Source organism: Ornithorhynchus anatinus, chromosome 14, assembly GCF_004115215.2.
Source record: "Ornithorhynchus anatinus isolate Pmale09 chromosome 14, mOrnAna1.pri.v4, whole genome shotgun sequence".
NCBI lineage: Eukaryota > Metazoa > Chordata > Mammalia > Monotremata > Ornithorhynchidae > Ornithorhynchus > Ornithorhynchus anatinus.
The window spans coordinates 19,357,941-19,375,434 of NC_041741.1; the positions used below are offsets into that span (position 1 = coordinate 19,357,941).

The 17,494-nt window shown below is 41.3% G+C and overlaps 1 protein-coding gene across 1 annotated transcript in view; it reads left to right on the top strand.

Annotated features, from left to right (window-relative positions):
- Nucleotides 1–17,494, top strand: part of TRHDE (thyrotropin releasing hormone degrading enzyme) — a 418,324-nt gene that overhangs the window by 201,330 nt on the left and 199,500 nt on the right. The window contains exons 8-9 of the mRNA XM_029079309.2: nucleotides 3,916–4,070; nucleotides 6,915–7,028. Of these exons, the coding sequence (XP_028935142.2) occupies nucleotides 3,916–4,070; nucleotides 6,915–7,028 (269 nt within the window). The remainder of the gene's footprint in view (nucleotides 1–3,915; nucleotides 4,071–6,914; nucleotides 7,029–17,494) is intronic.

Sequence of the window (17,494 nt, forward strand, 5' to 3'; positions counted from 1 at the left end):
TTGATGTTCCATTAGGTTGTAAAATTAACAAGGGCAGGGATCTTGTCCTATATCCTTTATATGTTCCCCAGGCTCCTGGTACAATCCAGAATAGGTCATTAATCAATTCTGGTGAAGATGACGGTGAACCGTGAGGTCTGGAATTCTATAATCTACCACCTGATAATTATGAGGTTGATCTGGGGGTCGGCTGATCCTTTGCAAAAACAGCAAATGAGACTCGTTCTATGACAGAAATTCTGCTAGCATTCCCTCAGAAACCATTTCTCCTGCCTCCAGTTTTTAGTTCACCTGGCTCCTAATGGCGCAGGACGATGAATAATTATTCACCTCTCTGATCTGGAGAAGTGTCGTGCTGTTGCTCTGTGAAGTGGCTCTCTCTTACAAAGCCTTCATTTTTCCCAAAACCGGACCTTGCCTTACTAGTCCTGTTCTTAGCAGTATCAAGAGCCAGCCACCCCACTGTACTTGAATTCACTGCTTTTCCATCAGAAAGGAAAGACATTAATTGCTTAGGTTCTTTGTGGCTATGAGGGGTTGAACTTTAATAATTTTGCTCAGGAAAACCAGCAGCTCTGCCAGAAATGGACCCCAGAACAAGTCTAAAGAGTTGTCTAGCAATGTAGAAGATCATGAGCTCGTAGGCAGGGATTCTGTCTGTTAACGCCATTGAGCTTTTCAGAACATTTAGCATGGTGCTCTACGCAGAATAAAACACTGGGGGAGATCCAGGGTAATCAGGTTGTCCCACGTGAGGTTCACAGTCTTCACCCCCATTTTCCAGATGAGGTAACTGAGGCCCAGAGAAGGGAAGTGACTTGCCCACAGTCACACAGCTGCCAAGTGGCCGAGCGGGGATTCGAACCCATGACCTCTGACTCCCAAGCCCAGGCTCTTTCCACTGACCCACGCTGCTTCTCTAATAAGTGTTCAGTGAATGCTACTGATTGATTTACTAAGACATGGCTGGTTTAATTTTGGTTCTAATCCCGGCTCTGCCACTTGGTGCAACCTTGGGCAAGTCACTTCACTTCTCTGTGCCTCAGTTATCTCATCATTAAAATGGGGAATAAGACTGTGAGCTCCACTTTGGACAACCTGATTCCCTTGCATCTACCTCAGCGCCTAGAAGAGTGCTTGGCACATAGTAAGCACTTAACAAATACCATAATTATTATTACTTTAAGGCACCCGCTTCCACTGCCCAGACTGTTGCCAATCAGAAGAGGTTTGATAGCGGCGGTGCCAGTTGGAGATAGTTAAAGATGGGAAAAGAGAAAAATAAATGACCCCATTCCTTAGAACAAAGGAAATCACACTTTTCCTAGGAATTTTCCTTTCCTGGGCATGGCCAGAAGAAAACATAGAATTAGAAGGATTATTGATTACTGGTTTGGTTTGGCTTTGGATTAGTGATTATTGGTTCCAGCCAGAGTGAAACCATGGCTCGAGAGAGTTGCTAGTAGAAGAGAGCAGCCAACATTGTTAAAGGTAGTGGATTCGGTGGATTATGACAAACAGATCTAGGCCTATTTCAATTTTGTAAACGGGGCAAAATCCAGATGGCAAGGAGTTAAAAAGAGAGTTGGTGGAGAAGAAATAGAGGCAAGAGTTGCACTTGATTCTATTTATTGCTATTGTTTTTGTCCATCTGTCTCCCCCAATTAGACTGTAAGCCTGTCAGTGGGCAGGGATTGTCTCTATCTGGTGCCGAATTGTCCATTCCAAGTGCTTAGTACAGTGCTCTGCACATAGTAAGCGCTTAATAAATACTATTGAATGAATGAATTTAGCCTAATCAAGAAATTTGGAGAAGAATGGGAGGAGAGAGATGGGAAAATGGCAACATGATAATAATGTTGGTATTTGTTAAGCACTTACTATGTGCAGAGCACTGTTCTAAGCACTAGGGTAGGTACAGGGTAATCAGGTTGTCCTGCGTGAGGCTCACAGTTAATCCCCATTTTCCAGATGAGGTAGCTGAGGCACAGAGAAGTAAAGTGACTTGCCCACAGACACACAGCTGCCAAGTGGCTGAGCCAGAATTCTAACCCATGACCTCTGACTCCCCAGTCTGGCCTCTTTCCACTGAGCCCCACTGAGGGATGTTTTTGCTTTTTGTGTGAGGGACTTGGAGTTGTGAGGAACAAGGGTCAGCAATTTCTTGTTCATTTGTTGCACTCTGTTTAGGATACTGTAAACATGAAATACGTCCTTTTCTAGTGCCTACCTTTCTACGCTAATGCATTCTAACCTTTTTCTATTGATTCTCATGGGGAAGCTTCCTTGTCTAATCGAGGCATCTAGAGAGCCTTTGATATCTTTACCAACTCTCCTATGTCCTTACTAAATACGCAGCAATCAGGCTTCCGCCCAAAAGAAGGTGTGAGGGTACTGTAAATGTAGAAAATGGCCAAATTCTGTATTTCATTTTATCTTTTGTTTGTTTCCTGATGGGCTCCAGCATTTTCTTTTCCTTTTTGGCTGCTCCCAAACTCCAGCAAAAAATAAATTCCAAGCCAAATATATAGTCTTGATCCAGATAAAACTATGGCTTATCTCTCTTCTTCCTTAAAATGTAGAGAAAGGAAAAGAAGCATTATACTCTGAATACAAATAAAAGTTGTATTTTTCATCACCTCAATTGTCTGATTCTTGGCTTATTTATTCTAAAACCCAATCCAATTTTAAAATGTAGTGGCTGAGTGCAAAATTTATCTTTTGCTCATCTTATCTCTTTAACTTTACCCGAATGTCAAGTGAAGTTCGGAGTAGAAGTCTTCAGTTAGCATACAACGTGGTGACCACTTTGTAGATCTAATTTTATCTTGGTGCTGCTGGGCCCGCTCTCTGTGAGAACCACCAGAGAGATATTCCCACTGTTGTTTAACATGAGTTTTGATGCTTAAATGTCTGACAATGTTCAGAAAGTAGAAATTTCTCCCCCGCTTCCCCTTGCCCAGTTTCTTTCTCCTGCCTTCCACCAACTACCCCCTCTTGAAGATGAAAGCCCTGGGCTCTGAATTTTCTTGGAAGAATTGTTTTCTTAAGCAGTTCTCTAAACATATCAAGCAAGAAACAGATTGAACTTGTACTGAGAAAACCATATGGATCTCTGCTCAGGATGTTACTTTTCTACCTCCTTTTAAAATTTGGATGAGTTAGTAAGTTTATATTTTTTCATACTTCCTCATTCATATATAACTGCTTGATCCGATGGATGTCAGATTGATACTTTTGGATATTACTCTCACACGACTAGGTGGGTAACAGTATATGAGTAAAATAAAATATGAAGAGCAAAATAGAAAATTGGCTCATTTAAGTCACTGAGGTAAAAAGCAACATGGTGTAGGGGTTAAAGCACGGCCTGGGAGTCCAAAGGTCATGGGTTCTAATCCCAATTTTGCCAGACTACTTCCCCTCTCCTTCCCTCCCCCTCACCCTCTGCTCTTCCCCCCTTCCCCTCCCCTCAGCACTGTGCTCATTTATATATATTATTTATTGTTAATGAGGTGTATATCTCTTTGATTCTATTTATCTTGATGATGTTGTCCTGTTTTGTCCTGTTTTGCTTTGCTGTCTCCCCCGTTTAGACTGTGAGCCCGTCACTGGGCAGGGATTGTCTCTATCTGTTGCTGAATTGTACATTCCAAGCACTTAGTACAGTGCTCTGCACATAGTAAGCACTCAATAAATACTATTGAGTGAATGAATGAAAAAGATAGAAGACAATATGCAATATTCCCTGAAGTAAATCAGTCTTTTTTCTTTCAGAGGACATCTACGACTCTCTTTTTGAAGTATTGATGAGAAAAATATGACTCCATTGGATGCTTGAATTTTTCCTCTATTGACTGTAGCCTCCTGTACCTGTGTCAAACATTCCCAAACACATTTTTCTTCTGTTTCTAGATCTGTTAGCTGTGCCTAAACACCCATATGCTGCTATGGAGAACTGGGGACTAAGTGTTTTTGTGGAGCAGAGGATACTACTAGACCCCAGTGTTTCTTCTATTTCTTATTTACTGGACGTCACGATGGTCATCGTTCATGAGATATGCCATCAGGTATGAAACCAAGTACTAGATACATGTAGGCTCTATAAAATCCCTGAAAATATCGGATGAGTTTGGAAATCTATGAATTCCATCCATTCAAATATGTCAGTTGACCAGTTGTTTGAATTACTGGCGACCGGGCGCGAGTGCTGTGGATCCTGGGGGGAGTGAATAAAGGGGGAATAATCCAATTACGAGAGCGATACAGAAGGACGTAGGAAAAGAGGAAATGAAAATTAAGCCAGGGAAGGCTTCTTGGAGGAGGTGTGCCTTCAATAAGGCTTTTCAGGTGGGGAAATTGGTCGAATGTGAAGAGAGGGGGCGTTCCAAGTCAGAAGAAGGATGCAGATGAGAGATCAGAGGAAAATAAAGCGTTGAAAGCATAACGAAGCATCTCGGGCAATGTGGTCTAGCTGTGAGACTGTGGAACTCCAACAGCAGATGGAACCTTCTAGTTTATGGCCATCTTGAGAGGCACGGTGCATCTTAAGTACTGGGATGATCAGGATATCAAGAGGAAAATTAAAAAATGAAACAGGCCTCGAAAGTAGCAAACACACCCACACACAAAACTACCCATGTCTACAATCTTGCCAATAGTAGGGCATCTTAGGATATGAAGGACCAGTCTATGTAAGCTTATTTTGCATTCACTAATGTGTACACACTAGTCCAAAAAATGATTTATTACTTTGCTTCCAGATCCAGGCTGGGCTTTGTATGTGTGTCAGAATTTTTGTTTGTCAAAATCGTTTTGTTATTTTTAGTGTCCCCGAACTTCGATGGGGAGTCTTTTTCATACTCATTCATAATAATAATAATAATAATAATAATAATAATAATGTTGGTATTTGTTAAGCGCTTACTATGTGCCGAGCACTGTTCTAAGCGCTGGGGTAGACATAGGGGAATCAGGTTGTCCCACGTGGGGCTCACAGTCTTAATCCCCATTTTACAGATGAGGTAACTGAGGCCCAGAGAAGTTAAGTGACTTGCCCACAGTCACACAGCCGACAAGTGGCAGAGCTGGGATTCGAACTCATGAGCCCTGACTCCAAAGCCCGTGCTCTTTCCACTGAGCCACGCTGCTTCTCCATAATAATAATAATAATAATGTTGGTATTTGTTAAGTGCTTACTATGTGCAAAGCACTGTTCTAAGTGCTGGGGTAGATACAGGGTAATCAGGTTGTCCCACGTGAGGCTCACAGTCAATCCCCATTTTACAGATGAGGTAACTGAGGCACAGAGAAGTTAAGTGACTTGCCCACAGTCACACAACTGACAAGTGACAGAGCCAGAATTAAAACTCATGACCTCTGACTCCCAAGCCCGGGCTCTTTCCACTGGGCCACGCTGCTTCTCATTCATTCATTCATTCATTCATTCATTCATTCATTCATTCATTCGTATTTATTGAGTGCTTACTATGTGCAGGTCACTGTACTAAGCGCTTAGAATGTACAATTCGGCAACAGATAGAGACAATCCCTGCCCATTGATGGGTTTACAGTCTAATCTGGCAGAGACCTTTATTTGCAAGTGACAGGGAAATTTGTTATGCTAAAAATGGAAAATTAGTTAAATCCCGTAGTAAATACGATATAATTTATTTCCAATTTAGTTTCATCCATTTTATTACCTCAAATGAAATCCTTTAGTAGTATTCCCCAATGCACATTTGACTATCCACACAGAACCATGCTCTGCACAGAGTAAGCTCTCAATAAATACGATTGAATGAATAAACACCACTGATTGATTGCTAATTGTAATCTACAGGGAGGAGAAACCTTTTCATACATGGCAACGTAGTCTGAACCCGCACCTTGAAAACAATTCAATTAGCATGGATCATTTGTGCTTTGAGCTGAAATACCTCGAAATGAGTGCAAATGAATGTGGGTTTGCAAAAATGGTGTAAAAAATCACAAATGTCCGTCTCCCCCTCTAGACTGGTAACTTGTGGGGAGGGAACATATCTAGCAACGTGACCTTAATAAAATTCCCTGATGTTCCCCTTAACTGAAGCAGGTTTGAGTGTTCTCTAGTGCCCCTGACAGAGCTGATGATGAGGGGAAGTAGGATGGGTGGTCTATCAGTCCTCCTAAGATTTGGTAATCCAGAAATCACGGACTTCACCTCCCTGCCCTGATAGCTACCAGGGCCCCATCAGATGCAAAATTATTTGGAAATTTGACGATTTTGCCAAAGCCTATTATGAACAATTGCTTTTAGGCTTCTATTCAGACTGTGAAAGTGCATTTTATTAATGGAATCTACTCCGAGTAAGGTTTGGATCATTTTCTGATGTTTGGTGTTTGGTAAGGCCCTGGGACCCATTTCTGACCATGGCAGGGAACTAAATTTGGACAGAACCCATTCCATTTTCCACGCTGGCCCCTTTGTTACAACCTCTTTATGCATTTTTTTTTTTATAAAACGAATGGCAAAGACGCAAAGTCTTAAAGTTGAGGTCACAGCATATCTTGGAGGGTTTTTAGAAGCTGCTTCAGAGTTCTACCGATCACTTTGATTTCAGATAGAGATCAGGGTGTTAATTCAACCTCATTTTCTGGTTGTCTAACCTTGGTCAATAATTTCTGATTGACACAAAAAGGCTTGGTCGCATTAAGCTACAGCTATTTCTGTCGCTCCAAGCTACAGAAATAACTTGGAGAGTTTTTCCTGAGCAGTGCGGCTTGATCGAATATCAATGGCATTCACGCTAATAAAGGTCCGTGTAGCTCTTGAAATAAATATTCCCCTAATGTCACAATTTAATTAAACTCAATTTAGTTAATCTTTTTTTCTGTAGCATTTTTGATGTGATATAATTAAATTTCCCTTATAGTGGTTTGGCGACCTTGTGACTCCAGTTTGGTGGGAAGATGTGTGGCTGAAAGAAGGCTTCGCACACTACTTTGAATTTATTGGGACAGACTACCTCTACCCAGGCTGGAATATGGTGAGTCTATGCTTTCTGAACACCTCACAAGACTGAGTTAAGATGGCTTTCTTGTTGCATCAGTTTTATGGTCCATTCAGAGATTGCTGTAAAACAGTAAATGGTGCATACAAATATCACATGTCCAATAAACAAAACCAGTCAAGGTAAGGTTGCTTGACAGCATTTTAACAGAGCTATTTTTCATTTATTACAAGAAGCAAGGTCAAATTTCTCATAACCTTAGGCTTGAAATGACCTACATTCCCTATGTAGGGGAATTGAGATTTCTACCCTGAAATAGCAGAATCAAAATATTCCTAGTCATGGTAAAATGGATCATAATTGTGGGGTTTTTTTCCCGTAAATTTATTAGTACATTACGTTATAGTGATAGAAAAACACCGGAGGCAGAAAGCCTGGAACATGCAATGTAAATGAAAAAAAAAAAACGATTTTAATATTTTCTTTCTAGCTTCTTTGACCTTTGCAGTTCATCTTGAAATTTTTCCCTAACTCCTTTGACCAAACCACCATGCTTAACTTCAATCACTGACTGACTGTCATGATGCTTCACTAAGGTGATGAATTTCCTGAGTTGTTATTCTAAGGATTAATATGTTTGAAAAAGTTAAGAGTATCAGAGGTAATATTTGTGGGAGAGTTTTGTAAGACACTTTCAACTAACACAATTTTTTTTTTAATCTCTGATGTTAAACCTTCCAAAGTCAGTGAAATGGAAAAATAGAATCCTCATTTGAGTAATGGTCGAAGAAGAAGAAATTGCTTAAAAACTGCTCTTTACACTTCACATAAAATGTAAATAAGTTAATCATGAAAACAAGTTGGAAAAATTTACCATCCCTCAATAAATTATGTACCAGCTACCCACACCCTATAGGATCACAGGAAGAAAAATAAAAGTAAGGTATTTGTTGATCTTGGCTGGATAAAAAGTTTTGAAAATAAAATGTGTTAGTCCTCTGAGAATATCCAAGTACTCTACAATTCCAACATATTTTTTAATTGAATGATTCAATTATACTTTGCACTGTAGGAGTAAATGTGTATGTTCAATTTTTTTTAAATGATCAATTCTTTTATTTTGTTCACTTGCTTTTTGCAGATGAATTTAATTAGGCAATGATTGAAAGCATTTTAAAAAGTACTGTTAGAGTGATACTTAGTATTTTAAGCATAATGAAAAAATATCATGGAAAAAAGAAGATATCTAAAGGAGCTAAGACTATTATAGATTTTACTATATGATTATATACCGTGATTTTAGGTTTCTTCCAAAATTTCATATTTAATTTTTTTATCATGATAGAAATAATTTATGATTTGCAATTTCATTATAAAAAAAGTTGCTTTATTAGAAATGAGGTACTTCAAGTAGGCAAGTTTCTTGACTTTTATTCACTTTGGTTCTGATAAAGCTCATTCGTTTTATCCCTAGGAAAAACATGTCTTGAATTAAAGTGCAATTCTAATAGTGTTGGGATCTGATAGGATTTTAAAGAGCTGTGGTATAGTGAAATGTCATAAACTTCACTACTCTTCTTAAGCTGAATTTTATCTTTGAATCTCCTAAATTCTCCACCAACGAGTTCCTTGAAATTTAGATTAGGCTTCCTGCAGAGGCCTTCTTGAAGAGCATTTTGGAGGATTTATGTAAAGTGAACATACTGGGTGAATGACACAATTAATGTCCTTAACATTTAAAAGACGTAGGAGAAGTGAAAAACTCACGTCTGGAGAAGATGTATGAAGAGTTAGACTGCAGAATCTAAACCTTTCCTGTTGATAGAGAGGTGCCTCAGAAGCATTCTTCTAATACTGAACTTTTAAGATGATAATGAAATTCATTCGAATACTTTAGAAAAGTAGCATTTGAGATGGTAGGTTAGTATACCAACGACCGCCGACATTCTTCAATTAAAGACTTTTTAAAAATAACTAGAAACACCCGGAGCAGCTACACGCGTTGGCTGGTAAAGCGCAGTGTCTTTTCTTATGACTTTTTGAAAGATGGTTTAGAGAAAGAATGGGGCAGACACTACGTTCTACCAGCCAACGCATGTAGCTGTTCTGGGTGTCTTCAGTTATTTTATTTTTTTTACTGTGAGTAAAGCAGTTCATAATATTTTACCCAGTATAAGGCACCATTTTTTTGTTTGTTTTTGGATACACGAGCATCACTGGTCTTCATAATATCACGATATAGCTGGAAGAACAGTTCAGAAGAACTGGTTTCAACATCAACAGTAGGTCATCCAGGCTCATTAAGGGAGCTCAAAAGGGGTAGTTTAGGTTCTGAGAGTTTTCCGCTTAGGTGGGATACGGGGAAATGAAGCCAGGAAATTTAGAAAGAGTATTTCTTCTTCTCCTCATTTGCAAACTCTATTTTTGTGGTCCTCCACCAATGACGTGGTTTCAGGATGGAAATAGAATTCCGATCATCTAAAGAAACTGTCCTTCGGCTTTGAAGAGAACAAGCAGTGAAAAATTCTGGAAATTTGATGGCATTAATTGAGCCCGTTGCCCACTTAAACAATGCTAGAAAAATCAGGGTTATGTAAAACGGGCACAGCTTTGAAAGCCGTCGACTTTAGCTTACTGACAGGGTAGGCATTACTTTTGCAAGTTCAGTCTTGTATATCACCGCTATGAAATAATGTTTCATTAACCTAACAGGAGTGGTGAATACCTTAAACATCCCCTTTTCTAGTAGTAATAATTTTGAAGTGTCTATTTGGTGCTGTGCACTGGAAGAGCCACTGGGGAAGTACAGAATAAAGAAGGGACACGTTCTCTGACCTCAGAGAGTTTACTTTCCAGCGAGAGTGGCAAACCAAAAAAATTGTATATAAGAAATAATTGAATATAATAATAATAATGTTGGTATTTGTTAAGTGCTTATTATGTGCTGAGCACTGTTCTAAGTGCTGGGGGAGATACAGGGTCATCAGGTTGTCCCACGTGAGGCTCACAGTCTTCATCCCCATTTTACAGATGAGGGAACTGAGGCACAGAGAAGTGAAGTGACTTGCCCACCGTCACACAGCTGCCAAGTGGCAGATCCAGGATTTGAATCCATTACCTCTGACTCCCAAGCCCGGGCTCTTTCCGCTGATCCACACTGATTTCCAATGCTTCTCACCATAAGTGCCAAGGAGGAAGTAATACGTTCATAATGGCTAGAATTGGCTTAAGGAATGATGCGGCTCAGAGGTTTGTTGAAGGAGCTGGGATTCTAAACCCGAGAATTATTATTATTATGGTATTTGTTAAGCGCTTACTATGTGCCAAGCACTGTTCTAAGCACTGTTCAGGTTGTCCCAAGTGGGGCTCACAGTCTTCACCTCCGTTTTACAGATGAGGTCACTGAGGCACAGAGAAGTTAAGTGACTTGCCCCAAGTCACCCAGCTAATAAGTGGCAGAGCTGGGATTAGAACCCAAGACCTCTGACTCCCAAGCCCGGGCCCTTTCCACTAAGCCACGCTGCTTCTCTACAATTTCTTAGGGCGGGATAATCTTTGTTTTAGGGTAGTTGGCTTCGATGGCAACTTAACTGTGTGGGTCAGGATACCTCGTATTCTTGCTAGCATTCTTAGAATCCTTTCCTTTTTCATCAGCAAGTTTGAACGGGCACACTATTTCTGTCCTTATTTAACATTCTTTTTGGTTACTGAAAATTTTTTTGTAAAAGATTTGTTAAAGTGAATTAACATCTTCAGTAAAAAGTGGAGAAATAGTCTTCCTAGTCAAGGTGAATTGGAGGTCAGGAGAGCTCCATCACTCAAATGGAACACCGGTGGTGAGGAGCAGCGTGGGTTCACTTTTCTTTTTCTTTTTTAATGGCATTTGTTAATTGTTTACTATGTTCCTGGCACTGTATTAAGCACCAGGGTAGATCTAAGCTAATCAGGTTGGACACAGTCCATGTCTCCCGTGGGGCTCACACTCTCAATCCCCAAATTACAGATGAGTTTACTGAGGCTCAGAGAAGTTGAGTGATTTGCCTAAGGTCATACAGCAGGTGAGTGGCCAAGACAGAATTAGAACCCAGCTCCTTCCGACTCCCAGGGCCGTGCTCGATCCACTAGGTCATTCTGCTTCCCCAGCATGGCCTCGTCTTTCCTTCATTGAAAAGGGCTACGTGTCAACAATGTTTTTTCAATCTTTTTCTTTGCACATATACCTGGAACAAAAAATACCTGTTAATGGGGATCGTTAAACTAAGTTTCACTCCACTAAATACTCAGAGCTTCTTTAAGCATATTGCCGCAAATCCTCATAAATGGTTTCAACTTCATATTTCATTTCCTGGAAGTGCTGGAATTAAAAAAAAAATAATTCTACCATTAAGTTCAGTATATTTTTGATGGGTTCTAAATGAAATTGCCTGGTAAAATGTAATGGGTTTCTCAATAAAAAAAATTGTAGCTATTAGAACTTTTTTTAGATTTTTTTTTAAGATTCCCCAACAGGTTGAGAAAATAATAATAATAATAATGTTGGTATTTGTTGAGCGCTTACTATGTGTAGAGTACTGTTCTAAGGCCTGGGGTAGATACAGGGTAATCAGGTTGTCCCACGTGAGGCCCACAGTTAATCTCCATTTTCCAGATGAGGTCACTGAGGCCCAGAGAAGTGAAGTGACTTGCCCACAGTCACACAGCTGCCAAGTGGCAGAGCCAGTATTCGAACCCATGACCTCGGACTCCCAAGCTCAGACTCATTCCCACTGAGCCACACTGCTTCTCTAGAAAACCACTAGACATTTTGAAATAAATACACAGTGTCACTACAGAGTCAGACCAATAGTTCATCCAGTCCAGTATTCTCTCTTTGAATCTTTCCACCTGAGCCCTAACAATTCCCTGACTTTTCCATCCCTGTAGACCACACCACCATCCTCCCTGTCTCAGAAACCCCTAACCCCAGCCTTATCCTGCACTCGTCTCTCTCATCCTGCCTACAGATTCAGCTTGTCACCACATCCTATCATTTCTACCTTCGGGATATTGCTAAAACCCCCTTTTTCTCTCCATCCAAATCACCGCCACTCTTCCTAGCCCACCTTGACTACTGTTAACAGCCTCCACACCCACCTCTAAGCCTCCTGTCTCTCTTAGTTCCTACTTCGCTTTGCTGCCCAGCTTGTTTTTTCTAAAAAAAGGCCCATCGTTTCCTCCAAAACCTCCAGGGATTGCCTGTCCACCTCCATATCGAAACAGAAACTCCTTATCATCGGCTTCGAGGCCCCCAATCAACTCTGCCCCTCCTACCTTACGTCACCGAATTCCCGCTACGACCTTTCATTCATTCAGTAGTATTTATTGAGCGCTTACTATGTGCAGAGCACTGTACTAAGTGCTTGGAATGAACAAGTTGGCAACAGATAGAGACAGTCCCTGCCGTTTTACGGGCTTACTGTCTAATCTAACGGCCACACTTCGCTCCTCAAATGTCAACTTATTCTATAAACCTCTATCCTGCTGCCAAAGTTTGGCCCACGGCTTGCCCCTAGCCTGGACCGTAAGCTCCCTCTAGACTTTAAGCCAGGGACCAAGTCTGCTGATTGTAAAATTCTCTTGCATCGTACTCTCCCGTATCTGGTAAGTGCTCAGTAAATACCAGTGACTGTTGATCGATTGATTGAAACTCCTTCCCCGTTTAGATTCGACCCACCCCCACTGTTTCCACCTTCAAAGCTCTCCTAAAATCACATCTCCTTTAAGGGACCTAATTTTATTATTATTATTGATAAATATAGAGATGATAATTACTGTACTGGTTAAGCATTTACTACGTGTTCTAAGCACTGGGGGGATACAAGATGATCAGGTTCCCTGAGGTCATCTGAGATCTTCGGCAACTAAGCCCACTTTTCTCCTACCTGGTCTCACCTGGGCTTCACCGAGGCACTCAGATCCGAACCCCCAAACCGCTAACCACAGTGCTCTGCGCACAGTAAGGGCTCAGTAGATATGATTAAATGAATGACCGAATTAACTTGATACTCCCCCCTCCTTACCCCTCAGCCAGTCCCACAGAAGAATACATATATATTCTTACTCTCTGCCATTTCCTCTATCTGGAATTTATTTTAATAATAATATCTGTATTTAAGCACTTACTATGTGCAGAGCACTGTTCTAAGCCCTGGAGTAGATACGGGGTAATGAGGTTGTCCCACGTGAAGCTCACAGTCTTCATCCTCATTTTACAGATGAGGTCACTGAGGCACAGAGAAGTTAAGTGACTTGCCCACAGTCACATCCCTCTCCCCCCTTAGACTATGTTACTCGTGGGCAGGGATCGTGTCTACAGACTCTTTTGTACCGTACTTTCCCGAACGCTTAGTACAGTGCTTGTCAACCAATCAAGCAGCGTGGCCTACTGAAAAGAGTAGGAGCTTTGGAGTCTGAGCACCTGGGTTCGAATCCTGACTTCACCCCTTGTCAGCTCTGTGACCTTGGGTAAGTCATTGAATTTCTCTGTGCCTTAGTTACCTCATCTGTAATTAGGGATTAAGTCTCCTTCCCGCTAGATAGCCAGCTCCCTGTGGGACAGGGTCTGTGTCCAACCTAATTGTCTAGGAGTTTAATAATAATAAAAATAATGTTGGTGTTTGTTAAGCGCTTACTATGTGCAGAGCACTGTTCTAAGCGCTGGGGTAGTTACAGGGTAATGAGGTTGGCCCACGTGAGGCTTACAGTCTTAATCCCCATTTTCCAGAGGAGGGAACGGAGGCCCAGAGAAGTGAAGTGACTTGCCCACAGTCCCACAGCTGCCAAGTGGCAGAGCTGGGATTCGAACCAATGATCTCTGACTCCCAAGCCCAGGCTCTTTCCGCTGAGTCACGCCGCTTCTCTGTTCACAAGTTAGAGGGGAAACAGACACTAAAATAAATTACCCATAGGGAAAGTAATAAATGCTGAGGAGGTGTGTGAGATTACCCAAGTGCTTAAGTATCACGGAATGCTGAATTGGAAGTTGGGGAGGATATGGGTTATAGTGGTGCTGGATCAATCAGGGAAGTCTTCCTGGAGGAGATAGGCTTTTTAGGAGGGCTTTGAAGGTCTGCTGGATGAGCGGAAGGAGGGAATTCCAGGTAGAAGGGAAGGTGTGAGGTAAAGACTGGTGACAGGAAAGATGAGGTCAAGGCACTGGGAGAAGTCACTTCTTTGAAAAAACAGTATGTCTACGTAGATCAATCAATCAATCATACTTATTGAGCTCTTATTGAGTGCAGAGCACTGTACCAAACATTTGGACGAGTAAAATATATCAATATAAGAGTTAGTAGACACATTCCCAGCCCATAATGAGCTTACAGTCAAAGGACAAGGTTACAGTCTAGATAGAAGATGATGCAGTCATGCACTAGAGAAGCGGCATGGAGTAGTGGCTACAGACCGGGCCCGGACATCCGAAGGTCATGGGTTCTAATCTCGGCTCCGCCGCTTGTCTGCTGTGTAACCCTGGGCGAGTCCCTTTGCTTCTCTGGGCCTCAGTTACCTCCTCTGGAAAATGAGAGGATTGAGACTCTGAGCCCCACATGGGACAGGGACTGTGTCCAACCCAATTTGCTTGTATCCACCTCAGCGCTTAATACAGTGTCTGGGACATAGTAAGCGCTTAACAAATACCATAATCATTATTATTATTAGGACCCAGTCTGCACAGGGAAGAAAGCTGGGGAAAAAGAGTACTTAACTCCTATAGCATGAGAAGCAGCGTGGCTTAGTGGAAAGAACAAGGGCTTGGAAGTCAGAGGTCGTGGGTTCTAATCCCGACTCCACCACTTGTCTGCTGTGTGACCTTGGGCAAGTCACTTAACTTCTCTGGGCCTCAGTTACCTCATCTGGAAAAAAAATGGGGATTAAAAAAAAACGTGAGCCCCACATGGGACAACCTGATGACCCTGTATCTACCCTAGTGCTTAGAACAGTGCTCTGCACATAGTAAGCGCTTAACAAATACCATAATTATTATTATTAGCATGTCTTTATTTTACCATCTCTTTTATTCTCCTTGTCTATAATGTATTTAAGCATCCGTTTCCCCCACTGGACTGTAAATTCCTTGAGGACGGGGATCGTGCCTTATTCTTTTTTGATTCTATGTATTGTTATTGTTCTTGTCTGTCTTTCTCCCCCGATGAGACAGTAAGCCCATCAAAGGGCAGGGACTGTCTCTATCTGTTGCCGATTTGTACATTCCAAGTGCTTAGTACAGTGCTCTGCACATAGTACACGCTCAATAAATACTATTGAATGAATGAATGAGACATATTATTGATTTATTGGGTGTGGTCACGTGTGATCCATCAAGCCAGACATATTACACACATTTTCATTAGGTGAATTTCACCAGGAAGGCCCATGATGTAAGAGGAGCAGCATGGCCTAGTTGAGAAGCAGAGTGGCCTACTGGAAAGAGGACAGGCCTAGGAGTCAGAGGACCTGGCTTCTAATCCCAGCTTTGCCACTTGCCTGCTGTGTGACCTTGGACAAGTCACTGACCTTGTCTGTGCATTAGTTTCCTCATCCGTAAAATGGGGAAATGGGGATTAAATCCTACTACCTCTTACTTACACTGGGAGCCCCGTGTGGGACAGGGACTATATTCAACCCGCTTAACTTGTATCTTCCCCATCACTTAGAAAACATATAGTAAGTGTTTAACAAATATGATGATAATAATAATAATAGAGCATGTATATTTATATTGACTTTTGTCTTAAGGCTAATTTTTTTCATTTTATTTTCACACAGAAACTTCTCCACCTCCTGGGTTATTTTGGTTGTCCTTCATGAGACTTCTATAGTGTTGTTCCACTTTTCCTAAAATGAGGGATTAGAATTCATTATCATAATCATCAACATTTATTAGTCCCTCCCTTGGTCTTAGAGTTCTATACTAGGAACTTGGAAACCAAGAATAAAAGAGTTTACAATCTAATGGATGGCCTAGAGTAATCTGGGTGTGAGGATACTGTGGTTTTATTGAGTCAGAACTCTGCATTTTATTTTTTTTTCTATCCACTTTCTGATTATGCCCCACATCTGTTGGCCTTTGAGCTGTCACCGCACGCTGAACCAGTGATTTAAATGAACAGTCAACAATGATTCTTTCCTGAATCATGACAGATAACTCACCTCCCAGCATACTGTAGTTGTCATTTGGATTTTTTTCCTTAGTTGCATTATCTGTCACCAGTTCATCTGCTGGGTTTTTTTTTTCCTTTTTGGTCCAGTCACTCAGCTTTAGGAGGTCTTCCGGCAATATTTTCCCATCTTCGTGGGATTCATCACCCGAAAATGCTTAGTGTCATCTGTAAACCTGGAGATTTCACGGCACATTCCCTCTTTCAGATAACGTAGGAATTTTTCAGCACAGATCCAAAGGTGTCTCCACTATTTATACTTCCCCTTCCTAAGGGTAGCCTTTTACAAGTTTCTTTATTTTAACCAGTTTTCTTCCTTTGGAAGAAAATTTCCTCCAATACTATGACTTCTGAATGAGTTGAACAATGAAGGATACGAATGACAAGGAGCAAAGAAGAAAGGAAGAAAGAAGAGGGAGAAAGAAGAGGAAAGATGGGGAGAGAACAGGGGAAGACAGGGAAGGGAAAAGACAGCGAGGGAGGGATGAAGGGTAAAAGGGGAGAGAAAATATGGGAAAAAGGGGATTGGAGGAGGAAAGAGGAGGAAGAGTGAGAGAAAGAAAGAAAAAAGGAGCAGGTTGTTTATCTTGGCCGCTATACATCTCTTCTTCTTTTGCCTTTTCCAAAGTTGCTCTCACCAGCCCAAAGCAGGGTGATCCCAGAGCCTCATCCCGTGATCATCTGGGTTGAATAAGGGTGAATAAAGTAGTGGTAATTTTAACTGGGTACCAACCGCTCTATGGATGGTTTGGAAAAGCATAACAGAGAGAAAAGATCAGTTTCCTGCCATGAAGAGCTTACGAACTAATGGCAGAGGCCAGCCCACAAAATGGTTATAAATACTGGAAGGAGTAGGAAGAACAAATATCTGTTAGAAAGTAGAATAGATGTCAGGTTGAAACATGATGGTGATGACAAGGTTTTTTTTTAGCATTTACTATCTGCCAAGTACTGGACTAAAGGCTGAGGTAGGTACAGGATAATCAGGTTATCGTCCCCCCATGAAGCTCACAGTTGAAGGGGGAGAAAAGGTATTGTGTCCTCATTTTAGAGATGAGGAAGGAAACTGAGGCATGGAGAAGTTAAATGACTTGCCCAAGGTCACATAGCAGACCAGTGTTGGAAACAGGATTAGAACCTGAGCATCAGAATGAAGAATTGAAGGTACACTGAATGTAAAATATACATATATATACTTGAGTACCCAGGGGTGGCTATTGGGTTAATGTGACATGGTCGTGTTGGGAATTACTCTGGAAAAGCTTCCTAGAAGAGGTGGAATTTTAGGAAATGGAAGATGGGGAG